General features: G+C 45.9%; 1 protein-coding gene across 4 annotated transcripts in view; it reads right to left on the bottom strand.

The window, feature by feature from the left end:
• ARHGAP9 (Rho GTPase activating protein 9) overlaps window positions 1-27,660 on the bottom strand; it is a 173,187-nt gene that overhangs the window by 130,272 nt on the left and 15,255 nt on the right. For 3 of the 4 annotated variants that reach the window (XM_068267453.1, XM_068267455.1, XM_068267454.1), the window contains exon 2: window positions 11,692-12,091. In XM_068267453.1, coding sequence (XP_068123554.1) covers window positions 11,692-11,921 — 230 coding nt within the window. In that variant the 5' untranslated portion in view covers window positions 11,922-12,091. Of the gene's footprint in view, window positions 1-11,691; window positions 12,092-12,692; window positions 12,712-27,660 lie in introns of those variants that run through there. The other variant, XM_068267457.1, reaches the window with a different exon arrangement.

Raw genomic sequence — 27,660 nt, 5'->3', positions numbered from 1 at the left:
TGCACCCCATGCCTGCCCCTGTGCTGCGCCCCATGCCTGCCCCTGTGCTGTGACACAATTCCTGCCCCCGTGCTGCACCCCATGCCTGCCCCTGTGCTGCGACACAATTCCTGCCCCTGTGCTGCACCCCATGCCTGCCCCTGTGCTGCACCCCATTCCTGTCCCTGTGCTGCACCCCATGCCTGTCCCTGTGCTGCACCCCATGCCTGCCCCTGTGCTGCACCACAATGCCTGCCCCGTGCTGCGACTCAATTCCTGCCCCTGTGCTGCGACACAATTCCTGCCCCTGTGCTGCACCCCATGCCTGCCCCTGTGCTGCGCCCTATGCCTGCCCCTGTGCTGCGCCACAATGCCTGCCCCATGCTGTGACTCAATTCCTGCCCTTGTGCTGCACCCCATGCCTGCCCCTGTGCTGCGTCCCATGCCTGCTCCTGTGCTGCGCCCCATGCCTGCCCCTGTGCTGCACCCCATGCCTGCCCCTGTGCTGCGACACAATGCCTGCCCCATGCTGTGACACAATTCCTGCCCCTTTGCTGCACCCCATGCCTGCCCCTGTGCTGTGCCCCATGCCTGCCCCTGTGCTGCGTGCCATGCCTGCCCCTGTGCTGCGCCACAATGCCTGCCCCATGCTGTGACACAATTCCTGCCCCTTTGCTGCACCCCATGCCTGCCCCTGTGCTGTGCCCCATGCCTGCCCCTGTGCTGCACCCCATGCCTGCCCCTGTGCTGCGTCCCATGCCTGCTCCTGTGCTGCGCCCCATGCCTGCCCCTGTGCTGCACCCCATGCCTGCCCCTGTGCTGCACCCCATGCCTGCCCCTGTGCTGCGCCCCATGCCTGCCCCTGTGCTGCGCGCCATGCCTGCCCCTGTGCTGCGCCACAATGCCTGCTGCGCCCTATGCACTGCTTCTGCTACAAGATGTATATCTACGTCCTCGTGGCTTAGATGAAGTCACAGAGGACGAAGATATACTGTAGTGGTGGATAAAGTGGTTAAAGGACAACTGAAGTGAGAAGAATTTGGAGGCTGAAATACTCATTTCCTTTTAAAGGGATACTGTAGGGGGGTCAGGGGAAAATTAGTTGAACTTACCCGGGGCTTCTAACGGTCCCCCGCAGACATCCTGTGTTGGCGCAGCCACTCACCGATGCTCCGGCCCCGCCTCCGGTTCACTTCTGGAATTTCAGACTTTAAAGTCTGAAAATTACTGTGCCTGCGTTGCCGTGTCCTCGATCCCGCTGATGTCATCAAGAGCGCACAGCGCAGGCCCAGTATGGTCTGTGTCTGCGCAGTACACTCCTGAAGACATCAGCGGGAGCGAGGACACGGGCATGCAGGCGCAGTGGTTTTCTGACTTTAAAGTCAGAAATTCCTGAAGTGAACTGGAGGCGGGGCCGGAGCATCGGTGAGTGGCTGCTCCAACATAGGATGTCTGCGGGGGACTATTAGAAGCCCTGGGTAAGTTCAGCTCATTTTCCCCCGACCCCCTACAGTATCCCTTTAAGCAATACCAGTTGCCTGGCAGCTCTGCTGATCTCTTTGACTGCAGTAGTATCTGAATCACACCAGAAACACTTTTTAGTAATAAAGATTTTTGGTCCATTGTAGCCCCTTACACACTCCTAGGATTTCTGGTTCTCCATGAGCTTGCTGGGTACTCTGTAAAACCAGAAACACTGCTAGAGTTGTGGTCCTACAAAAGAAAAGGCTGTGGATGGAGAAATACTTGATAAATCTCATCATACATGATTTAGATCACTAGGAAATCACCAATGAGTGAAACCAGTGAAGGAGTTAATGCCAGCTGTACTTTCACACCATTCTGAACAAAGAGTTCTCTATATGTACAATTTCAGGCTTGGGTCTAATGTGTCATAGCTGTCACTGTAATATGATGCTATGAAGCAGCTAGCTGAACTCTGGTCCCCTACCTTTCGTGTCCCTACCTCTCCCTCTAGATTGCAATCCTTCGGGCAGGGTCCTCTTCCTTATGTCTCCTACCTGATCACGCACCTCCATTACCGTACACCCATCCTATCGATCTGAGTGAACTCGACTTGCCTAATCTCCATGCTCCCATCCAGTGACTGACTAAGCATTACCCTGTACTCATACTGTGGTGTGTGATCTGTTTTTTCTTGTATTCCTGTATTGTCATATTGCTGTATGTCACCCCTAAATATTGTAACCTAAACTAATGTCCGGCGCTGTGTAATATGTTGGCGCTTTATAAATACGATAAATAAATATGACAATGAAATGGTGTATTATGTGTAAAGTCATAAAACACTAAAACTCACTTAGACGACATTTAAATGAACAGTAACAAATAGCAATTTCCTTACTTTCTTTGTGCATCACCAGTATTTGTGAGTAATGATGTAATTGTGGATCATTGAATGGCCAGTCTTTCTGAACGTACTTGAATTGATAGCAGCTTGATCACACAAAAGATCAGACAGTTATTCCCCAACTGGGTAATGATTGGCACGCCACATTGCAGCATGTGATCTCAGACAGATCTCAGCAACAATCTCATTGAATATCCACAGTATCTCTACCCTGCTAGTTTTCTACTGCTAGATCTAGTACAGAACTGTGCAGCCACTGATTAACCCGCTACTCAGTGAACAAAAATTTACTTCAATCGCAGTTATGCTTCCAGTTAATAAGCAGAAATCAGCAGGGGCGTATCTTGGTAATATAGAGTCTATGGCTAACACTGAAAATCTGCCCCTCTCCCCCCCAGTCCGGGTGCCCTTCTCCTCTAAAAACAGCATCCTTTCTCACATACATGTTTTATGGTTGCCTGTGTTTTTCGGCTCGGTATATTGGTGAAGTTAATTTTTTCAAAATATCCCTTCTTATTCCCTACAAACATAAAGTAAGCAGCCATGTCCCACAAACAACAGAATTCATCTTATTTGAGGTCTGAGGGATGGGAAGTGGAAGAGGGAAGTGCTGTGCAGGATTGGGCTTGCTCCTGTGCACATTTCTGGCTCTATCTGATGCAGCACTAATTGGTGAACGGGAATATGTGTTCCCTGAGCTAATGAGATTGATTTTTTTACCATTAAAAATACTTTTATTTTCTCAGTTCATAGTGAAAAATACACTCTGTAGCATTATTTCAGAATCAAATATCCTCGCCATAAATGGTGACAGGAACATAATCTAAGTTTTGTGATAAACGGTAAGAATAGCCTAACAAAATTTGTGGTTTTTCTCTACAGTAGCATTTTTTAATTTTTAAACTGGAATTGGTAAAACTGAGAAATAAACTGATAAAATTCATTGAAGACAAAAATTTTTGAGGGAAAAAATTGGCATACAATGAAAGCCTAGTTTGTCTTGAAAAAAAATACATATTTCATTTCTGTGTCATAAGTAGGGATAAAGTTATTGCTGATTAAATAAGGACATCGCTAAACTGTAAAAACTGCTCTGGTCCATAAGTGGGAAACAAGATCTGGATGCCAAGTGGTAAATGGGTCTAACCCTTTCAATGCACAGTTTAAACTCTTCATTCAGTCCATAAGATTGGTATTATCCTTATTACAGCTCTGTTTAAAGCATAACCATTGTTTTCAAGCAAAATGTTTTAACCAATACAGGGAGTTTCACATGCACCAAGTTTAGCTCATATATACATGATTGATGTTACAGGGTTACAGTATGTGTATCTCTCATTCTTCTGCCCTGTCTAGAATAAGAAAACATTTCACACTGGTTTCAACCCTTTTATAAAATGACTGGGTAGGTGTCACAGGAACCCTGGTGGTCAGACCGCAAATGGCCTTCCAAACGGTGCCAGCGCACGGATCGTGCGAACTCTGGTCGCAGTCAATGCGCAGGAACCGTTGGGACAAACCGCAGACAAACCAGAAGGGAGCCTTTGAGATACGGGCAATTACAACTCACACATGATTCAGGGTAAGACTGCCACCACCACGGGTAGGGCCCGTGGACCCGACTGCCTGACTGATCCTGTGAATAAAAACGGTTAAAACACGCTGTATTCTGTATAGCCAACAACAACAAGAGTAGCGTCTCTCCAGAGATCTGAGTTCAGTTTCTGTGCATGCTGAAAAGCAGGGTAGCGGAACAGTGAATGACTTGGAGGAAGTCTTTTATTCACAGCAATATAAATAATTAATATATACAGACAATTATTAAAATCAACAATTATTAAAACAGTAATAGCCAGTATGAAATAAAAAGGGAGAAAATACTTAGGGTTTGTGGAAATATGTCCTTTTGTGGGAAAATCATCAAGTCCAAGCAAAACGGTTTCAAGTTCTCAAAGTTCTTTGTTCCAAAATAAAGTTCAGCAAGATTTACAATCCAAACAAAATGGAGGATGTCCTTTGTTTCAATTCAGACAAGATGGCCACCACTCGTTCCTCACGGTGGCCGGGTGTTCAGGAAGATGGGAAATGGAGGAATGAAGCCCGCCTGCTGGCCATGTGCTTTTGATGAAGCTGGTTTGGGAGTGTGGCAATGCCGGCCCCCTCTGAGTTACCAACAAATGACAGTTCATTCCCTCTGAGAGATTTTAAGGCTAAACTTATGAATTGCTGTAACTCCTGAACCATACACGTTATATTTAGGGGGGTAAGAGATTCATACTTGTTGGAAAATACAGATTAATATGACATCAGACATGCCTAAGCCAGCGGGTCAGGCTCCTGAGAAGATTCATATCTCAATACCCGGATGTGCCATCACAATAAATTTCATATCAACCCGATGGCCAGATTTTACCGAACAAGACTATATGAATATCATAGCTGTGCGATATACGGTTTTCGTATACCGACAGGAAATCCTACCACCCATGCTTTCTTATGGCCCGTGCTCGGTGCCGTTGAGTCTGGAGTGGAAGCAGGTTTTGAATAGTCCCCTGCTGGGATTAGCTTCCTGGCTCTCCAAGTTATGAAAGGCTCAGGCTAATTAACATCTAGGTGTCACCTGGTTCCCAGAACAGAAAAGGGAAATCATGCCTCCATGTTATTCTGCCTTCCACAGGGAATATGTCCAAGCTAATTAACACCTCCCCCCAGGCTCTTACTCAGTTAAGACAAATCCCCCAGCTGTTCCTAGGCAGAGGGAGACTACACATCAAATCTTGGTTTAACGATTTGTGTCGCAAACCGGCCGCAATTGCGTTTTGGCCGACTGGGCGTCGCCCGGTGTCACAGTAGGGTGTCGGGACTGGGGGTTAACTCTGCACAATGTAGTGCTGAAGTGTTGGCCACAACAATGTAATCTTTAAGTGGGGGTAGGAGGGAGGGGTCAGGTTATCAATGCATATAGGGAGAGATCAGCTGCTACTATACTACACCTTCCCAGCTCCTTCCTGACTATCTCATGTGGGTGATGACTGGATGCAAAAGTTAGCTCAACAGGAAATAGGCAGCAGGACCCAGCTAGGCAGGTATTTTACATGTGTGTATTATGGAAACTACAGACTTGCAGTGCACAAAAGTTTGTGCATTGCAATGCTAAATAATGAAAATTTACTATCATATGTATTAAAAAAAATTGAGGGCTGAGCTATGACTCTAATAAAGAGAATGCCCTCAGATATTGGCTTTCAGCCCAGGGCAGTCAGTGCAGAGGTGCATTTGTACCATTACCTACTAATACAAACTGTGAACTATAGAATAATCCAAATGCCTTGGGGAAAAACATACACAAAAAATTGATTTTACCTATGCATGGGGATTGACATCAAAGCAAGTGTTCTAACTGATGTACTCCAACTAATGAGTGTGCCAATTATTGTCATCTATCTGGGACTTCACAAAGTCTTCATCTGTCAATCCTACTGTTTCATTGAATATCCCTCTAAAGAATTGTCTGGCTCTGTTGCTCCCTCATTGACTGGGAGGCTCATCATTATTTGAATATTGTGCCAGGCCATCCCATAGGTTCATTGGTCTGGACCAAGGGGGGACCATGGAAACAATTTCAATAATGGTTCACTTGTACCTAATCACTAAAGACACCTAAACAAAGGGTGTAAATCACAAAAGTCCTTAAAGCAGTCATATTCATAGTGTATTCGATTAGGTATACAATGAGTTAATAATCATGATCTCCACTCTCACAAGATAAATATCCATAGTTAAGGGAAGTGGGAAGGTTAGAGTAGGTTAGTGTTAGGGAAGGTTAGCAAGTTTAGCATTACAGTTTTGGTTCCTTAGTGCTGAGTTAACTTTAGTGTAGTGCTATAAGTTAAAGCTAGATAACAGTGTCAGGTTAAGCTATGTTTAGTAATTGGTTGGTTATCTTAGATTCTCTAAAGCCGCATCTACACGAGTAGATGCGGCCGCGATGCTGCTTATCAATCGAGACGCTGATGCGGCTCGATTGATAAGATCCGACAGGACGGATCTCCGTACCGCCGATTCCCTGCTCGATCCCCGCGAGGGGACAATGGCAGGGAATCGTGCGGGAGATAAGCGGTGCCGGCGGGGACGAGCGGGCACGAGCGGGGAATCGAATGCGGCGCACGCGCGGCGAGCGGGGACGCGGCGGCACGCGGAAGAGGCGATCCGGCGGCTAATCGAGCCGCCGGATCGCTACAATGTCCCTCCGTGTAGATGGGGCTTAAAGCCTATCTAAAAAAAACACAGAACTAAGCTAGCAATCCTAATTCATTAATGTTTTATGTATCTGGATGCCAAGTGGCATCATATGTATCTTTAAACTACAAACCTAGTTCTTTTTCTTTTTTTTACTGAACTTTTAATTGTCAGTAAAGGACGATCAGAGAAAGTATTAACAATTAGAACAAGGTTAGAGTTAAGTTTTTGGGGGGAGTGGTTGGTATAGGTAGCAGCTAATGTTAGGATTAGGTAGTGTCAGACCATGCAAAGGGCAGACAGTGCATGCTGGGGTAGTGTTCAAGTGTGGGTAGCAGGGGCGTCGCTAGCCCTATTTTGGGGGGGCCCGTGCCCCCAATCTGTCCTGGGGTGCCACGGATCTCTCGGCCGCCGCTGCCCCGCTCTGCCCTGCTCCGCTGTCCCCGCTGCCATTCAGACCTCGATCAGCGCCGGATGACCAGATAGAGCGGGCGCTAGGACCTAGCGGACACCGCTCATATGCGGAAGTGACATCACTTCCGCATATTTGTGCCCGGAGCCCACTCTATCTGGTCAGGTCGCCCGCTGATCCTGAGGTCTGACGCGGCAAGGTAGGTGGGGTAGGGAGCGCGCCTGTCACTCACTACCTAACGGGGGTCCCTGTCACTCATTCACTACCTAACGGAGGTCCCTGCTGTCACTCACTACCTAACGGGGGTCCCTGCTGTCACTCACTACCTAACGGGGGTCCCTGCTGTCACTCACTATTTAACTGGGGGTCCCTGCTGTCACTCACTACCTAATGGGGGTCCCTGCTGTCACTCACTACCTAACGGGGGTTCCTGCTGTCACTCACTACCTAACGGGGGTCCCTGCTGTCACTCACTATTTAACTGGGGGTCCCTGCTGTCACTCACTACCTAACAGGGGTCCCAGCTGTCACACACTATTTAACTGTGGGTCCCTGCTGTCACTCACTACCTAACGGGGGTCCCTGCTGTCACTCACTACCTAACAGGGGTCCCTGCTGTCACTCACTACCTAACGGGGGTCCCTGCTGTCACTCACTATTTAACTGGGGGTCCCTGCTGTCACTCACTACCTAACGGGGGTCCCTGCTGTCACTCACTACCTAACGGGGGTCCCTGCTGTCACTCACTACCTAACGGGGGTCCCTGCTGTCACTCACTATTTAACTGGGGGTCCCTGCTGTCACTCACTACCTAATGCGGGTCCCTGCTGTCACTCACTACCTAACGGGGGTCCCTGCTGTCACTCACTATTTAACTGGGGGTCCCTGCTGTCACTCACTACCTAACGGGGGTCCCTGCTGTCACTCACTACCTAACAGGGGTCCCTGCTGTCACTCACTATCTAAACGGGGATCCCTGCTGTCCCTCACTATCTAAACGGGGGTCCCTGCTGTCACTATCTAAACTGGGGTCCCTGCTGTCACTCACTATTTAACTGGGGGTCCCTGCTGTCACTCACTATCTAACTGGGGGTCCCTGCTGTCACTCACTATCTAACTGGGGGTCCCTGCTGTCACTCACTATCTAACTGGGGTCCCTGCTGTCACTCACTACCCAACTGGGGGTCCCTGCTGTCACTCACTACCCAACTGGGGGTCCCTGTCACTCACTACCTAACTGGGGGTGCCTGTTACTACCTAACTGGGGGGTGCCTGTCACTACCTAAACTGGGGGCTCCTGTCACTGCCAACACTGGGGGGCTCCTGTCACTAACTGAACTGGGGGGCTCCTGTCACTACCTAAACTGGGGTACTCCTGGCGCTACCTTAACTAGGGGGCACCTGTCGCTACCTAAACTATCCAGGCCAGCCAGCCCAGCATCACCACCAGCCAACCAGCCCAGAATCACTATCAAAAAGGCCACAGCATCACCACCAGTCAGGCCAGCATTTACTTCAACCAGCCAAGCACAGCCCAGCATCACTGCCAGCCAACCCAGCCACAACATCGGCCACAGCATCACCGCCAGCCAGGCCACAGCATCACTGCCAGGCCTTTCAGCTCACACATCATCCCCAATCCAGCCAAAAACAGTATTGCCAGGTACAGCAGCCAGTAGAGGAGAATTCAGAAGCCAGGTGAGAGGTGTCTACCATATTACCATTCTGCCTATTTATGTGAAATGCTGTCTATTTATGTGCCTCATGACTGCTGAATTTGTCTTGTTGGGGGCCTCATGATTGCTGAATTTGTCTTGTTGAGGGCCTCAAGATTGCTGAATTTGTCTTGTTGGGTGCCTCATGATTTGTTGGGGGCCTCATGATTGCTGAATTTGTCTTTTTGGGGGCCTCACGCTTGCTGACTTTGTCATGTTGGGGGCCTCATGATTGCTGAATTTGTCTTGTTGGGGGCCTCATGATTTCTTAATTTTTCTTGATAGGGGCCTCATGATTGCTGAATTTGTCTTGTTGGGGGTCACATGATTGCTAACTGCGAGACTATGGGAAAAGCTGAATCATCATCATATGAGACAATAGCATTAAACCTACTTTTTTAGCTTTTTAAAACAGAAAATAAAACTGGGAGGTTCTAAAAAAATTAATATATTTTTTCAGGAGTAGGATGGATGAAATTGTTTATCTTTTCAGTTTTTCAACTTGGATTTTCCATAATGTTCATGTATGTGTTAAAACGTTTGTATAGTATTTAGTTTAAATTGTTGTTGCCACTTTGCGATAGATAAGTGACTTGTGGGTTGCAGTTTGGGCCTCCAAAAAGTTCGCCACCATAGTTATTGTCTGTGACATCCAATGATAGAAAGTAAGTAGAATTCTCATTGGGTCACACAGAGATAACAACCATACAGATGGTATAGTTAGCCTTGGGCGGAAAAAAAGTACAAATCCGGCCCTGATTATGGCTCTGTACAAATTAACAAGCTGACACATCATTGCATTCCAGCGGTTCTGGAGGTGTGTTTAGCTTCTAAGGGTAACAATGGTTAATTTGCATATATTCAGCAGTGATGCACTGGGAGACATCTCAAGCTCACTCCAACCTGAATTATCGCAAATTCTTTCTGTTTTAAGAAAGCAAACTTTTGTTTTTACTTAATCTATTGAGTGTGACGTACTGCACCATTTGGGCTCCCTTTGTCTCTGTGTTTTTTATCATTTAAGGTGACAGCTCCCCCCAAAACACACACACTTGAACAAGTGATTTAATTTACTTTTCCACCTCTGATAGGATTACCAATATTTTATTAAGAGTATTGTGCCACAGCACCAAAAGCATATAAACTGAGAAAAATTCTGCAATAAATACAAGCCCTGCCCTCTAAACAGCCTACAGATTTCAAGTTCTGCTCAGATATTCTTGCGATGACACTACACAGCACAGATGTTTCTCTTGCTCACTCCAGCAAATGCAAAAAGGTCGGAACATGCTGACTGGACTGTAAAAAGCTGCAGCACAGTGATGATGAGTCATCGTTCAGGAAAGAAGGTCACAGGGAGTATGACTAGCAGCAATATACAGCACCTCCTGCTATCAGACTAAGCTCTCTTGAACAGAGAATTAATGAATGTTGACACTAGCATTATAAAGCACTATGTCCAATTAAATGAAATAAATAATGTTTTGAAGGGGTGGGGGGAGGTTTGCTTATCTGAAGGTCAGCTTTAAAGAGACACTGAAGCGAAAAAAACTAAAATGATATAATTAATTGGTTGTGTAGTACGGATAATTACTAGAACATTAGTAGCAAAGAAAATATTCATATTTTTATTTTCAGTTACATAGTGTTTTTATAACATTGCATCATTCTCTAATATTTGCAGTTTACACACTACTCAGAATTCTAAATGATTTTACAGAGCAGCCCAGTGAACTACTGACCTGTCCTCTGGAGAGAAAAAGAAAATGCAGTGACTGACAGCTGAGATAACAAGCTTCAGAAGACAGAGCTCTCTTCAGCTTTGAAAGTTGTGAAGCTCAATGGCTCTTTTACATAGAGAACAACTAGAGTTTCTTAACTCTTCCTGTACTGGAAACAATATTAGACTTATGTCTCTGCTCCTAATGTTTTATTTCTTAGCTGTACTACACATACAAATCATTATATCATACGGTTTTTTTTTCGCTTCAGTGTCTCTTTAAGTAATCTGGGTATATCACAAGACATTGTATATTGTGCTTTTCTCCTGGTGGACTCAAAGTACCAGAGTTGCAGCCATTAGGACACGTTCTATAGGCAGTAGCATTGTTAGGGAGTCTTGCCCAAAGTCTCCTACTCAATAGGTGCTGGCTTACTAAACAGGAAGAGCCAAGATCAAACTCTGGTCTCCTATGTCAGAGCCCTAAACTAGTACACTAGGGCAGTAAAGTAAAGAGAAGCTGGTTTTGATAGCTTTTTACTTTTTTTTTTTTTGTTAGGATCAACAAAACTCAGTTTATTGAAGTTGCATAAAACAAAATTATACAGCAGTACAAACATTATCACTGAAACTTACATTGAAAGATATCAAATGTACAGTGTACACGCAAACAATAGTATTCATTAATGACATTTTTTCACACCAGTTCTAGAAAGGATTTGGTCCCTGACCAAATCAGGGTCCACATATTAATGTGCAAAATGCCAATCACTCCATATGTTTTTTCAAACTTACTAGTGGAACCTCTGTGGGCATAAATTGCTCTTTCCAGCTTTAGGGAGTTGTTAATGTGAGTGGGAGGGGAAGATTCTGGAGGATCAATTTTCTAGCTATAGACGATGATCTAATAACAGCAATTCTAAAAGATGGTTCTGATAGCTTTAAGTGACAAATAACAGCAGCTTTCAGCTTAGAGGCAAATTACTAATATTTGATTGGTCACTGCGTTGCCTTTGTCTAAACACTGTTAACATATATCGTTACTTTGAAAACTTTGAACAGCCTATGTCGTGAAAAGCGCACAGCTTGTAAGGTAAGAAGATGTAATAGAAAACTCACCCAGGACAGTATTATTACACTGCTATATTTTCATGTAAATTCAGACAGCAGCTATAGCTCTTCACAATGAGTTGCATACAACTTGATAACGTCCCCATCTGTTGTACTTTTAAGATACGAGAAGACAGTCACTTACCAATTTATACTGGTGCGAGAGGAAATATGCGTCAGAACAAGATGGTTTTCATAGTCTCTGCCCTCTGAAGGTCCGGGCTGAAATATGGTAGAGGAACAGTGCTTTCTGTGTGCCGCTTGTGTTCTCACAGCCGATCTCACCACCAGGCACGAAGGGGAAAGGACGCACTCTGTGCAAGAGAGATAGGCTTCTGTGCAGTGACAATCATCACCACTTCCTGTCTGTAACATTGTCTCTTTGCTTCTTGTCTACTTTCGAGTTCATCATCCACACCCTCTCTAAAATTCACCTGCATCACCTACATGTTTTGTTCTACATAAAGGCCTTGTGTTACATAGTGTATTCAGCCTTGTTTGAGTCAGGAAGGGAACTGGTTTAAATTCATGCCAGGCAAGTGTTTCTGAGGTAAAATGTAAAAATAACAAGGATGTAAATAAATTATTCCTCTGAGAATCAATGCAGTACAGAGGGTAATCATTTTAATTATGCATCACTTAAGCAGGGGACACACTTGTCTTTCAGTTTTCTGCGTGTGTTTTTCTACATGCGTTTTCTGCACACCAAGGGCTTGACTCACTAAACCGTGATAACTCAAATATCAACCTTATCAAAGATATCACACCTTATAAAAAGATATCACACCTTATCCAAGATATCACACCTTATCAAAGTAGCATAGCTAGCGCTACAAATCCGCAGGGGCTCAGGGCTGGACCAGTGCCATTGCTAATTAGCAGGCATAAGTTTGTAGCTCTAACTATGCTACTCCGATAAGGCATGTTAACTTTGATAAGGTGTGATATCTTTGATAAGGTGTGATATCTTTGATAAGGTGTGATATCTTTGATAAGGTGTGACATTTGAGTTATCACGGTTTAGTGAATCAAGCCCCAAGTGTGCTTGTATGCAGAAAAACACACGTTTTCACAGCAGCCAATGTAATTGATAGAGAAAACACACACTATGGGCTCTATTCACAAAACTTCTCATAACTTACTTACCGTATTTTCCGCCGTATAAGGCGCTCCGGAATATAAGACGCTCCTAGGTTTACAGGGCAAAAACCAGGGATAAATATATATATATAGAGATGAAGATTTCATTTTTCAGCACCACCTGGCACGTGCCAAAACCACTGGTAAATGGTTTACTGGCCATGGTATTACTGTGCTCAATTGGCCTGCCAACTCTCCTGACCTGAACCCCATAGAGAATCTGTGGGATATTGTGAACAGAAAGTTGAGAGACGCAAGACCCAACACTCTGGATGAGCTTAAAGCCAGTGTTTATCAAGTTAAAAAGAAAAAAAAGTCAGATACTCACCTGAGGAGAGGGAAGGCTCGGTCCTAATGAGCCTTCCCTCTCCTCTCCCGGTGCCCTCGGTGCTGCGCTGGCTCTCCCGTACGCGTCCGCCGCCACAGGGACTTCGGAGGTCTTCGGGAGCACTCAGGCTTCCGAAGACGGGCCGCTCCGTACTACGCACGCGCGAGTGCGTCATAGAGGGCGCTCGCGCATGCGTAGTATTGAGCAGCCCGTCTTCGGGAGCCCGAGTGCTCCCGAAGGCTTCCGAAAGCTCCCTTCGGCATGCGGAAGTGGCAGTATTTGACCGAACTGGTCGAGTACTGCCACGGGGGATCCTGCGCGGGACCAGGCACCGGGAGAGGAGAGAGAAGGCTCATTAGGACCGAGCCTTCCCTCTCCTTAGGTGAGTATCTGACTTTTTTATTTTTAACTTGGTAAACATTCACTTTAAGGCCGCTATCGAAGCATCCTGGGCCTCCATAACACCTGAGCAGTGCCACAGGCTGATTGCCTCTATGCCACGCCGCATTGAAGCAGTCATTTCTGCAAAAGGATTCCCGACCAAGTATTGAGTGCATAACTGAACATAATTATTTAAAGGTTGACTTTTTTTTGTTTTAAAAACACTTTTCTTTTATTGGTCGGATGAAATATGCTAATTTTTTGAGATAGGAATTTTGGGTTTTCATGAGCTGTATGCCAAAATCATCAGTATTAAAACAATAAAAGGCTTGAACTACTTCAGTTGTGTGTATTTGAATCTAAAATATATGAAAGTCTAATGTTTATCAGTACATTACAGAAAATAATGAACTTTATCACAATATGCTAATTTTTTGAGAAGATCCTGTATATACTGAACCTGGTGTGTCTATAGTCTAGGAGTGTCTTGTAGATGTTCTCCCCCAATTAATGTCCTCCAGTTTCCCCCATGTGTTCTCAGGTGTCCCCATGTGACCTCAGGTGTCCCCATGTGACCTCAGGTGTACCCATTCTGTGTCCCTGGTTCCCTGAGTAGTATGCTCCACTGTGTAATTTGTGAAGTGGCATGTATCTAGTAGTGTGCCGCCCGTGTGTGTCCCTAGCTCCCTGTGTGGTCCGCTTCCCCTCACTCCCCTTCCCGCTTATGTGTACTCCCTTCCCCGCTTGTGTGCTCTCCCTCCATGGGTGTCAGCATTGCGGCAGTCTTACCTACTCCAGCGGCTTTCGAGGATCGCAGACCTGGTCTCCTCTCTCACCACTCCCCCTAGCGTTGGCTTTTACTGATGATGCTTATTGCAGAAGCCATCACTAGAGGAGCGGCAAGAGAGGAGACCAGGTCTGCAATCTCCAGGAGCTGCTGGAGTAGGTAAGACTGCCGCTACGCTGACACCCGGGGGAAGCGCGCACACAAGCAGGGAGGGGAGCGAGTGTAAGCAGACCACCCAGGGATCCAGGGACACATAAGGGCGGCACACTACTACATGCCACTACACAAATTACACGGGGGAGCGGACAGGGCCGGCCCCAGACTTTTTTCCCGCCTAAAGGCAAACTTTGAAAAAATCGCCGCCCCCCCCCCCCCCAAGCCGTGGGTGGGGGGCCGTCGAGCTGGAGGGGGTAGCAGGCAGGAAGGGGGTATGGGCAAAGCGGCTGGGTCCCCCAATCTGCGCTCCCCCTCCAGCTTTAAAAAGTTAAGTAGCAGTCACTACTCCTAAGAGGCAACGGGCGGGAATCACTCACCTCTTCCGCGTTCCAGCGTGCGTTCCACTGACATCACTTCTTGCAATGCCGCCCACTGTATTGTAAGTGGACGGCATTGCAGGAAGTGACGTCAGTGGAACGCACGCTGGAACGCGGAAGATGTGAGTGATCCCCGCACGTTGCCTCTTACAAGTAGCGACTGCTACTTAACTTTTTAAAGCTGGAGGGGGAGGGCAGATCAGGGGACCCAGGCGAGGGAGGGGGGGATCCGACCCCCCTCCCCGCCACTTTGCCCATACCCCCTTCCTGCCCGCTACCCCGTCCAGCTCGGCGCCCCCCACCCCCCCCACCCACGGACAGGTAGGTGCCGCCCCCCAGAAGTGCTTCCTGAGGCATTTGTTTCACCCCGCCTCATGGGCGGACTGGCCCTGGGAGCGGACAACACAGAGAGGGAGCTAATGCAGTGAATCCCCCACGTGGCAGAGGCTTGTATCAGCGGGCGTTTGTAAGTCAGGGATTCCCTGAATTTGCCGTAAAAGACACAGGGACTTTTTCACACCATTTTTGGGGGCAACAAAGTGCGTCTTATATGGCAAAAAATATGGTATTTATCACCTAATTGATAAAAACAACCCTTCAGCACATTTACAAGCAAAATAATTACTCAAAGTAAGTTGTTCCTGATTAACTTCATTTCAATATTACTTTTCTTACCTTAATTATATTATATTTTTGCTATTTGGAAACTTAAAAAGGAAACATAGATGAGGTGAAAACAGGTGAAAAAGCCTAGTGAATCGGGTCCAATGTGCAGAATTATGCTGCAGGATGTATGTTTTTTTCTGTACACAAAATATGCATTCAAGTGTGAACTAGCCCTTCATTAGTTCTCAGTTGAAATCTGTTTTTCTGTGCAAAAAAAGTGCATTAAAATAGAAGAGCATGTCCCCTGCCTTACATAACTGTACTTGCCAGTTCTATACATCACTACCTAAAGTGCCAGTTCTCTGGCTGCATAAGAAATCAAGAGATAAAAAAAGTTTCAGGGTGCAGTACTTTGTTATATCCTGCCAGAATATGTTCCTTTCCAGCATCTGCTAAATACTGTATTTAGTTCACCCTCATTTTTGTACAGAAATCTGTATGATACAGAAATAAACCACAACACATCAAAAGCTCTGCCGGCAACACGTTGCTATGGCAAATGTTGACAGCACAAGAGGCTGATGATTTATGCTACCAAGCCTTTAACCACCTTAAGCCATGCACTGAAGGGTTAAAATGGGGGCGGGTGCACATGTATTTAAGCAGTATGGACATCTATTAAACAGCTTGTTTGCACTAACTGGTGCACAAATAGCATGTTTCTAAACATCCCTTTTGGATGAAATGGTTAAAGGACAACTACTGCAAAAAATTGCAAAATTCTAAATACCTTACATACGTACTGTATACATGTACATTTCTCTCAGAGTAAAATGCACCATAAATTACTTGTTTTCCTGTGTTGCTGTCACTTCCAGTAGATAGTGAAAATCTGATAGATCTGACAGGTCTTGGAAAAGTCCATCTCCTCTTGGGAAATTCTCAATTTTTTAAATGTATTTGTAAAAGCACTTCCTGAACGAGCGCTGTGGAAACAGCGCAGGAGACTTAGGCGCAGCCGGTGCCATTATAGGCCGTAATAGGAATTATGGCTTTAGCAGCGCACAGTGAGTTATTTGGGCACAGTCAAAAGACGGAGCACAAATTGCTACAAAAATTCAGCTGCCAGCAATAGATGGAAGCCGAAATACATCTTACCCCCACTATCCATAGTGACCTGGAGGGGGAATAATAATTACCACTGCCGGGACTTGTGCAGGAGCAGGGTAAGCCGTTTATCGGCGTTATTCTTCGCCCAAATCTCCCAGCAGCTATTTCATAGGCACGCTTTACTGTATGGTAGTTGTTTATTTCAACTGCCTAATTAGTGTGCGATTGAGAAGGGTAACTGGATGAAATCTTCTATAAAAATCCTTTCCAGGAAGTGCTTTGATAAGAAGTACCAGTAAATGAAAAACTGAAAATCTCCCATGAGATCAGATTCGTTTTTTACTGCCTACTGCAAGTGACAGCAAGATAGGAAAAAGGTTATTGATAGGGCATTTTACTGTGGAAGAAATGTACATTTTATGTGTAGATAATTTACATTTAAATTTTTTTTGCGATAGTGGTCCTTTAACCATTTCGCATCCAGGACAATTTTCCCCTACACTACTACAGCAGTTTTGAAATCTTAGCTATGCCCCTATTTAAAGCGGAATATAACCCTGCATTTCAACTTTGCTCTAAAACATTATTTACAGTATATTATATGCAACCAGCATTTTTTTTTTTTTACTAGACCAGCATTGGAAGGGTTACACAGGGTTTTAAAGTTCCTGGAGATTTCTGCAGACGCACCCGAAGCTGAAATAGATACATTTTGTTTACATAAATGTATCTAAGTGTTGAATGTGACTCACTCTCTCTGACTGAGAAGGAGCTTGGAGGACAGCCAAAGAGTGTGTAACATTTATCAATAGATACATCTAACTAAATAGAATGTAACAATCTGAACTTCTGCATATCTCTCCACGGAACTTGAAACCTCTGTGTTTAACCCTTCCAATGCTGGTCTAGTTAAAAAAAAATGCTTTTTGCATATTATATGCTGTAAATAATGTTTTAGAGCAAAGTTGAAATGCAGGGTTATATTCCGCTTTAATCACCAAAAACTTTTTCACTACATAGTTTTTTTGATGGACAAACTTGACTTTCTTTGGGTGCTTTTTTTCTCAGCAATTATTTTATTTCCTATGCATTTAAAAGGTGCAGATGAAAAAAAAAGAGATGGAAAAAAAAATGATCTTTTTCTGTTTTCACCAATTACAGTTCGAAAATATTTTATTTTAAAATTAAGGTTTTTTTTGTTTGTGTGTACTTTTTTCGCTTTATACTATATTGTATTAATAATGAAAAGACCTTACGCCTAGTTCACAGTCAGGGGTGTAACTAGACATCACTGGGCCCCCCTGCGAAACTTTGGATGGGCCCCGCCCCCCCCCCTCCCCCGCGAAACTTTAGATGGGGCCCCCCACCCCCCTCGCTTTCTGCACAGGAACAGTGAGGACCAATGTGTTTTCCCCATGCAGATAAAAACACTTAGACTTAACCACTTGCCGACCGCGCACTCATAACGCGCGTCGGCAAAGTGGCAGCTGCAGGACCAGCGACGCAGATCTGCGTCGCCGGCTGCAGGCTAATGAATCAGGAAGCAGCCGCTCGCGCGAGCGGCTGCTTCCTGTCAATTCACGGCGGGGGGCTCCATGAATAGCCTGCGGGCCGCCGATCGTGGCTCGCAGGCTAAATGTAAACACAAGCGGAAATAATCCGCTTTGTTTACATTTGTACAACGCTGCTAACAGTAGCAGCGTTGTACCAGATCAGCGATCCCCGGCCAATCAGCGGCCGGGGATCGCTGTCACATGACAGGCAGGAGCCTGTTAGAGGCTGCACAGGACAGATCCGTTCCTGTGCAGCCTCCGATCTCTCGGGGAAGGGAGGGAGGAGAGGGAGAGGGGGAATCCTGCGGTGGAGGGGGCTTTGAGGTGCCCCCCCGCCAGCCACACGCAGGCAGGAGCGATCAGACCCCCCCAGCACATAATCCCCATAGTGGGGAAAAAAGGGGGCAATCTGGTCGCTCTGCCTGGTGTTTGATCTGTGCTGGGGGCTGTAGAGCCCACCCAGCACAGATCTGCTAAAACAGCGCTGGTCCTTAAGGGGGGGTAAAGGCTGGGTCATCAAGTGGTTAAAGGAAACGTCAAGCAATCTATGCTACCCCCAGATCTACTTACCCGGGGCTTCCTACAGCCCCTTGAAGCTGACAAGTTCCTCGTTGCAGCTCTGCTTCCAGTACATAAATACACACACAGCTGTATTATTTTACTGCATGAGAGCACATGCTATATGGAGGAACAACAATGACATGCTGAACATAAGATATAGTATTCACTGTAACTTTGGCAAAACATTCAGAATGTCACTGATTGATACTGTTATTACAAGAACTTGGACTTCATTGACACAACAGGCAGTGTCCAGAGGCTTCCCCTATGACGGCAGAGTTCCTGTAACCCGGTCAGGAGCCGCTTTCATTGGCTCCTGACCCTGCCTATCAATGTAAGCCAATGGGAGCTGCTTATGTTGATCGACAAGGTCAGGAGTCAATGAAATAGAGACGGCAGAGTAAGTGAGAGCGAGTAAGCGAGAATAAAGTGGCGAGAATGCGCGGGGTTGGTGTATTGAAATCTACACCCTGGCAGCCAGATAGCCATCAAAACAGCGTAGATTTCAATTATCAAGGTCCTTAAAGGGAACCTATAGCGAATAAAATTATTTAAAATAAACACATGACGTAACTACAAATTAATATTACATACTAACTTCACAGTCAGTTCCTCTCAGAAGCTCACCATTTTCTTCTTACAGTAATCCGTTCAAATTCTGACAATGTTTTGTCAGAACTGAAATATACCAATTGCTGTCAGTTATAAATCAGCAGCTGTCAGTTACAACTGAATGTGTAAGGCAATGTCCATGTTTCCCTATGGCTCAAGTGGATGATATTACAGTTTAACAGTGTGCTGACCAGGAAGCTGTTACGGGGTAACAGCCATTTTTAAAATAGAGGATGGAGAATTCCATTGATCACAGTGGACAAATGGGACACAAGAGAGGAGAAAGAGATTGAGGAGTAGACTACACAGGAGGCAAGTATAACCTGTGTATGGTTTTTTTCCTTTTTTTCAGTTTAGGTTCTCTTTAAGTAGTTAAAGAGAACCCGAGGTGTGTTTAAAGAATGTTATCTGCATACAGAGGCTGAATCTGCCTATACAGCCCAGCCTCTGTTGCTATCCCAAACCCCACTAAGGTCCCCCTGCACTCTGCAATCCCTCATAAATCACAGCCTTGCTGTGAGGCTGTGTTTACATCTGTAGTGTCAGTCTCAGCTGCTCCCCCGCCTCCTGCATAGCTCCGGTCCCTGCCCCCGTCCCTTCCCTCCAATCAGCAGTGAGGGAAGGGATGCAGGCGGGGACTGGAGTTCTGCAGGAGGCGGGGAGAGCAACAGACTGACACTATAGAGATAAACACAGCCAGCTCTGACAAGCTGTTTGTCAGCAGCGTGGCTGTGATCTATGAGGGATTGCAGAGTGCAGGGGGACCTTAGTGGGGTTTGGGATAGCAACAGAGGCTGGGCTGTATAGGCAGATCCAGCCTCTGTATGCAGATAATATTCTTCAAACCCACCTCGGGTTCTCTTTAAAGCATTGAAGAAAATACAGACTGATGCTCAGCTCTATACTCTCTTATTGCATTTTATTTTTAACGTGAAAATATCACATAAAACTCAAAATATCACAGAACACCTAGGAGAAAAAGTTAATTGAATCAAGGCTTGGTGTGAAACAGCCCTAAAGATCTGTCCAAATTCCAGATGTTTAGATCTGAGCAGTTTACTGTTTACAACGACTCTTCTCCCTACAATTTTGGGGGTAATGGAAACGTTGCAAACCTGGCATTCAGCTTTACAGACTTTTCATTTCCTGAATTCTATAAACGTCTGTTAGCTGACCATTTCTCAATATGACATTCCCTGTATACCTGTATGCAGTGCAAACTTCCCTGTTTACTGTTACCTTAGAAGCACAGAGCAACAGATGAATGGTTCAGTTAATATCCACCTGTATATAACAGACTGTTGCCAGCTGCTTACTCTCACATTAATGAAGCCCTCTAGCTCAGTATTTGTCAATGGACAACTACAGGAATCAAGTACAGTTGTGTCCCATTTATCCGGAACTCAACAAACCAGAAGTCTGGGGGCCCTTTCACACCGAGGCAGTGCAGTATTATTACCGCACCCCACCGCCGTGGAATGAAAGTCTATGGAGACTTTCATACCGCCAGGTATCAGCGGAACGAGACGGAAGTGACTTTTTTAACAAATTCCCGATGCAGGGCAAGAAATACGTTACCGTGCGGATTCTGCGGCGAGCTGCGTCAGCCCAGAAGTCATGTTAGTCTATGGCAAGCGCGCATCACTTCCTGCTTTGCCAGCGGCCAGATAGGAAACACCGCGCAATAGGCCCGTTTTTGACAGTGTGATGCGGTGCTTCGGGCGCAACACACCGCATTGCTGACGCTGATTTCCAGGGTGAAACCAGCCTCAACCAACCAGCACAAATCACCGGCAGTACTCACAGTGTTGAAGGCCAACTTCTTAGGCTGTTTGTGGGAACTGCTGTGCCTACAGCCTGGGTTCCATGGCTCCCCCCAGGTTATTATACTTTCAATTACTGTATTTTAAGAGTTCATAGTTTGTATATAGAATGGGTATAGAACTGTATTAGCTAGGTCTATTTTTAACATTGAGAGCCCTTTTACACTTGCAGGTAATTCCTTTGTTGCGTTACCCTATTTTACCACAAGGGGCTTTAAAAGCAATGAAAGCCTATGGAGACTTTCACATTTATCGCGGTCGATTGCAGTGTACCAGAAGTACCCAGCCGACGCGCATGGGCGGACTGAAACTGGCCTTAAAGTAATTGGGAGTCATTTTAAAAAAAGCCAGATACTTTCCTAAGGAGAGGGAATGCTCTGAGCATTCCCACTCCTCTCACAGTGCCTTCAGTGTAGCACTAGCTTCCCTGTTTGAATCCTCCACCACAGGGGACTTTTGAAGTCTTTGGGAGATGAGTCCTCCCGAAGACAGGTGGCTCCATACTGCACACGCTCGAGTGCGAGAGAGAGAGGACTCTAGCGTGTGCAGAATGGAGCGGCATGTCTTCAGGACCACTAGGGCTCCCGAAGCCTCCCTTCGGCAGCAGAGAGAGCAGTATTTGACCAAATTGGTCGTATACTGCTATGGGTGAGCCAGCACTGGAACGGGGACCGGGAGAGGAGAGGGAAGGCTCTATAGGACCCAGAACCTTCCCTCGCCATCGGTATCTGGCTTTTTTTAATGACTCCCAATGACTTTAAATGAACAAACATAAAGTGAATAGAACCTATTATGAAGGCTTTCTTCCTCCTGCGGCTTTCAACTTACACATACTCTGGTCATATCACTGTACTCGTGACAAAATTAGTTGTGTGATAAAAGGAAGCAGCTCCTGTTTCAGTGCACTTTCTTTGTAAGAAGAGAAAATAGCACAGTGGGCCGCATCTCTCTTTGAATTTCCTCTTGTACTTCTAGCACACTGTTCACTACTTCCTATCTGATTACCATCAAGGTTCTACAATTAACTCCATAGCATCCGACCAGGCCATCTCCGTACACAGATCAGCAACATGTATATATTCTGAATGTTGTGAATTACAATGAATACATTTGTTGCTGCTGTAGACAATTATGGCTTTCTGCCTAATGCTCTGATTAGTACTCTGACAAGGAAAGTAGAAAATGTGGGCGCCCGCTAGCGGCAGAAGTTTGGGTGCCACCACAGGAGGGTTAAGGTTAGTTGGGGGGAGGGGGGCTAAGGTAGTGGGTTTAGTGTGAGGATAGGCTGAGGTTTAGTAGTTGTAAAATATCAGTATTTTATAACAATATTTTACTGTTGTTTTTTTTCACTTTAATTGTAGAATAATGGTAATTTACTGATATTCTACTATCTGCTTTTCTAGCAGTGCGAATTTCCAGCCGCCCTTTTTTAACTGGCATTGTAGTGTCACCATTAGGGCTCTGCTTATTAGATAGAAAAATTCACATAGCTGAGACAATAATTACCCCTTCTGAGTATATGTGAGGTTGCCTGCAAATCAACATATTGTTTTTCACTAAATATGTATCTGTGTATAATGCCGCTTCGATCCCCGGCAACTTCGTGTAGGGCAGTATCAACAGGAAGGAGTGCGTGTCAGCTTGATTAGGTAACAGGAAGTTTCCAGGGATCGAAGTGACGTGATTGGCTGGTAGCCACATCAGTGATGGGGTACTCCCATGGGATATAGCCCAGAAGAGTTGGGCGGCTCGAGGTGGCGCTCACAAACTAGCATTTCGCTCGGTAATGGGTTGGATTACACTGGGTAAGTCCCCTGTACATACACTTTTCTCTACTATTTAAACTTCTACATGTCTGTGCTTACTTTTATTGTTGTTTGGTCTCTGAGGAAGCGAATGTATCTCGACAAATGCTGTCAAGCCGCTCTTACTGCCATTATCTGTATGTGATTGAGGATGAATTAAAGCACGGTAATTGCATTGCAATATATTGGTGCCTGGATTCTGTTTTATGCAAAGTGGACTTATGGATTATGTATGTCACTGTACAGAGGCACAATAGGTCACTGCTGAATACCCTCAATTGGCTATCCAGTCGGCTTCTAGTGCTGACCTATCTTCTGCCCTTCTTTTAATTACAAGGTCTATCTCAATATACTACACAACCGGGGGCTCTCGACTGTCTCCTTTTGTGCTACACCCTTCCACAATAAGGCTGGATTTACACTGTGTGTACGTTATAATTAGTGTTGGGCGAACATCTAGATGTTCGGGTTCGGGCCGAACAGGCCGAACATGGCCGCGATGTTCGGGTGTTCGACCCGAACTCCGAACATAATGGAAGTCAATGGGGACCCGAACTTTTGTGCTTTGTAAAGCCTCCTTACATGCTACATACCCCAAATTTACAGGGTATGTGCACCTTGGGAGTGGGTACAAGAGGGAAAAAAATTTAGCAAAAAGAGCTTATAGTTTTTGAGAAAATCGATTTTAAAGTTTCAAAGGGAAAACTGTCTTTTAAATGCGGGAAATGTCTGTTTTCTTTGCACAGGTAACATGCTTTTTGTCGGCATGCAGTCATAAATGTAATACATATAAGAGGTTCCAGGAAAAGGGACCGGTAACGCTAACCCAGCAGCAGCACACGTGATGGAACAGGAGGAGGGTGGCGCAGGAGGAGAAGGCCACGCTTTGAGACACAACAACCCAGGCCTTGCATGAGGACAAGAAGCGTGCGGATAGCAATTTGCATTTTGTCGCCATGCAGTCATAAATGTAATACAGATGAGAGGTTCAATAAACAGGGACCGGAAACGCTAACCCATCACAGATGTTCATTGTTCATGTTACTTGGTTGGGGTCCGGGAGTGTTGCGTAGTCGTTTCCAATCCAGGATTGATTCATTTTAATTTGAGTCAGACGGTCTGCATTTTCTGTGGAGAGGCGGATACGCCGCCGATCTGTGACGATGCCTCCGGCAGCACTGAAACAGCGTTCCGACATAACGCTGGCTGCCGGGCAAGCCAGCACCTCTATTGCGTACATTGCCAGTTTGTGCCAGGTGTCTAGCTTCGATACCCAATAGTTGAAGGGTGCAGATGGATTGTTCAACACAGCTACGCCATCTGACATGTAGTCCTTGACCATCTTCTCCAGGCGATCGGTGTTGGAGGTGGATCTGCATGCTTGCTGTTCTGTGTGCTGCTGCATGGGTGTCAGAAAATTTTCCCACTCCAAGGACACTGCCGATACCATTCCCTTTTGGGCACTAGCTGCGGCTTGTGTTGTTTGCTGCCCTCCTGGTCGTCCTGGGTTTGCGGAAGTCAGTCTGTCGGCGTACAACTGGCTAGAGGAGGGGGAGGATGTCAATCTCCTCTCTAAAGTCTCCACAAGGGCCTGCTGGTATTCTTCCATTTTGACCTGTCTGGCTCTTTCTTCAAGCAGTTTTGGAACATTGTGTTTGTACCGTGGATCCAGAAGGGTATAAACCCAGTAATTGGTGTTGTCCAGAATGCGCACAATGCGTGGGTCACGTTCAATGCAGTCCTAGGCCGAAGAGGTCATAGCCTAGGGTCACAAAACCTGTTTATTTGGGCAATTTCAATGGTGGCGAGTCTGACGTACATAAATCGCAGCAATGGCCGTTAGCAACGTCTGAATCTCACGAAATGTCTCATGCAGGTAGAAGACATATTGTTAGACTTGGGCTCCAAAGATGGGTTCCCTACATCTCTGCAAACCAGAGTTACAGGGCTCCAAATTTGGTAAAATCCCCCATAGGCTTTCATTGGGCCTCCTATTTACAGTTCCAAAATCTCACATCTTTTCAAAGGGCAATTACTCAGCAGTGGCAAATTTTCTAGCATTGTAGGGACCCTTAGGGGGAACATGACTGGTGAGTTTCGGGCCCCTAGGCCAAAGAGGTCATAGCCTAGGGTCACAAAAACCTGTTTATTTGGGCTATTTCAATGGTAGTGATGGTGACGTACATAAATCGCAGCAATGGCCGTTAGCAAAGTCTGAATCTCACGAAATGTCTCATGCAGGTAGTAGACATATTGTTAGACTTGGATTCCAAAGATGGGGTCCCTACATCTCTGCAAACCAGAGTTACAGGGGTCCAAAATTAGTAAAATCCCCCATAGGATTTCATTGCCTCCCTATTTCACTTTCCAAAATCTCACATCTTTTCAAAGGGCAATGGCTCAGCAGCACCAAATTTTCTAGCATTGTAGGGACCCTTAGGGGGAACATGACTGGTGAGTTTCGGGCCCCTAGGCCGAAGAGGTCATAGCCTAGGGTCACAAAAACCTGTTTATTTGGGCTATTTCAATGGTAGTGATGGTGACGTACATAAATCGCAGCAATGGCCGTTAGCAAAGTCTGAATCTCACGAAATGTCTCATGCAGGTAGAAGACATATTGTTAGACTTGGATTCCAAAGATGGGGTCCCTACATCTCTGCAAACCAGAGTTACAGGGGTCCAAAATTGGTAAAATCCCCCATAGGATTTCATTGCCTCCCTATTTCACTTTCCAAAATCTCACATCTTTTCAAAGGGCAATGGCTCAGCAGTACCAAATTTTCTAGCATTGTAGGGACCCTTAGGGGGAACATGACTGGTGAGTTTCGGGCCCCTAAGGGTCCCTACAATGCTAGAAAATTTGGTACTGCTGAGCCATTGCCCTTTGAAAAGATGTGAGATTTTGGAAAGTGAAATAGGGAGGCAATGAAATCCTATGGGGGATTTTACCAATTTTGGACCCCTGTAACTCTGGTTTGCAGAGATGTAGGGACCCCATCTTTGGAATCCAAGTCTAACAATATGTCTTCTACCTGCATGAGACATTTCGTGAGATTCAGACTTTGCTAACGGCCATTGCTGCGATTTATGTACGTCACCATCACTACCATTGAAATAGCCCAAATAAACAGGTTTTTGTGACCCTAGGCTATGACCTCTTCGGCCTAGGGGCCCGAAACTCACCAGTCATGTTCCCCTTAAGGGTCCCTACAATGCTAGAAAATTTGGTACTGCTGAGCCATTGCCCTTAGAAAAGATGTGAGATTTTGGAAAGTGAAATAGGGAGGCAATGAAATCCTATGGGGGATTTTACCAATTTTGGACCCCTGTAACTCTGGTTTGCAGAGATGTAGGGACCCCATCTTTGGAATCCAAGTCTAACAATATGTCTTCTACCTGCATGAGACATTTCGTGAGATTCAGACTTTGCTAACGGCCATTGCTGCGATTTATGTACGTCACCATCACTACCATTGAAATAGCCCAAATAAACAGGTTTTGTGACCCTAGGCTATGACCTCTTCGGCCTAGGACTGCATTGAACGCGACCCACGCATTGTGCGCATTCTGGACAACACCAATTACTGGGTTTATACCCTTCTGGATCCACGGTACAAACACAATGTTCCAAAACTGCTTGAAGAAAGAGCCAGACAGGTCAAAATGGAAGAATACCAGCAGGCCCTTGTGGAGACTTTAGAGAGGAGATTGACATCCTCCCCCTCCTCTAGCCAGTTGTACGCCGACAGACTGACTTCCGCAAACCCAGGACGACCAGGAGGGCAGCAAACAACACAAGCCGCAGCTAGTGCCCAAAAGGGAATGGTATCGGCAGTGTCCTTGGAGTGGGAAAATTTTCTGACACCCATGCAGCAGCACACAGAACAGCAAGCGTGCAGATCCACCTCCAACACCGATCGCCTGGAGAAGATGGTCAAGGACTACATGTCAGATGGCGTAGCTGTGTTGAACAATCCATCTGCACCCTTCAACTATTGGGTATCGAAGCTAGACACCTGGCACAAACTGGCAATGTACGCAATAGAGGTGCTGGCTTGCCCGGCAGCCAGCGTTATGTCGGAACGCTGTTTCAGTGCTGCCGGAGGCATCGTCACAGATCGGCGGCGTATCCGCCTCTCCACGGAAAATGCAGACCGTCTGACTCAAATTAAAATGAATCAATCCTGGATTGGAAACGACTACGCAACACTCCCGGACCCCAACCAAGTAACATGAACAATGAACATCTGTGATGGGTTAGCGTTTCCGGTCCATTTATTGAACCTCTCATCTGTATTACATTTATGACTGCATGGCGACAAAATGCAAATTGCTATCCGCACGCTTCTTGTCCTCATGCAAGGCCTGGGTTGTTGTGTCTCAAAGCGTGGCCTTCTCCTCCTGCGCCACTCTCCTCCTGTTCCATCACGTGTGCTGCTGCTGGGTTAGCGTTACCGGTCCCTTTTCCTGGAACCTCTTATATGTATTACATTTATGACTGCATGCCGACAAAAAGCATGTTACCTGTGCAAAGAAAACAGACATTTCCCGCATTTAAAAGACAGTTTTCCCTTTGAAACTTTAAAATCGATTTTCTCAAAAACTATAAGCTCTTTTTGCTAATTTTTTTTTCCTCTTGTACCCACTCCCAAGGTGCACATACCCTGTACATTTGGGGTATGTAGCATATAAGGAGACTTTACAAAGCACGAAAGTTCGGGTCCCCATTGACTTCCATTATGTTCGGAGTTCGGCCCGAACCCGAACATCTAGATGTTCGCCCAACACTACACGTGACCCATTCGGCCAATCACAGCGCTAGCGTTCGGGTAACGTTCGGCCATGCGCTCTTAGTTCGGCCATATGGTCGAACAG

This window comes from Hyperolius riggenbachi, chromosome 2, assembly GCF_040937935.1.
Source record: "Hyperolius riggenbachi isolate aHypRig1 chromosome 2, aHypRig1.pri, whole genome shotgun sequence".
Taxonomy (NCBI): Eukaryota; Metazoa; Chordata; class Amphibia; order Anura; family Hyperoliidae; genus Hyperolius; species Hyperolius riggenbachi.
This window is presented reverse-complemented; position numbering and strand designations above follow the sequence as displayed.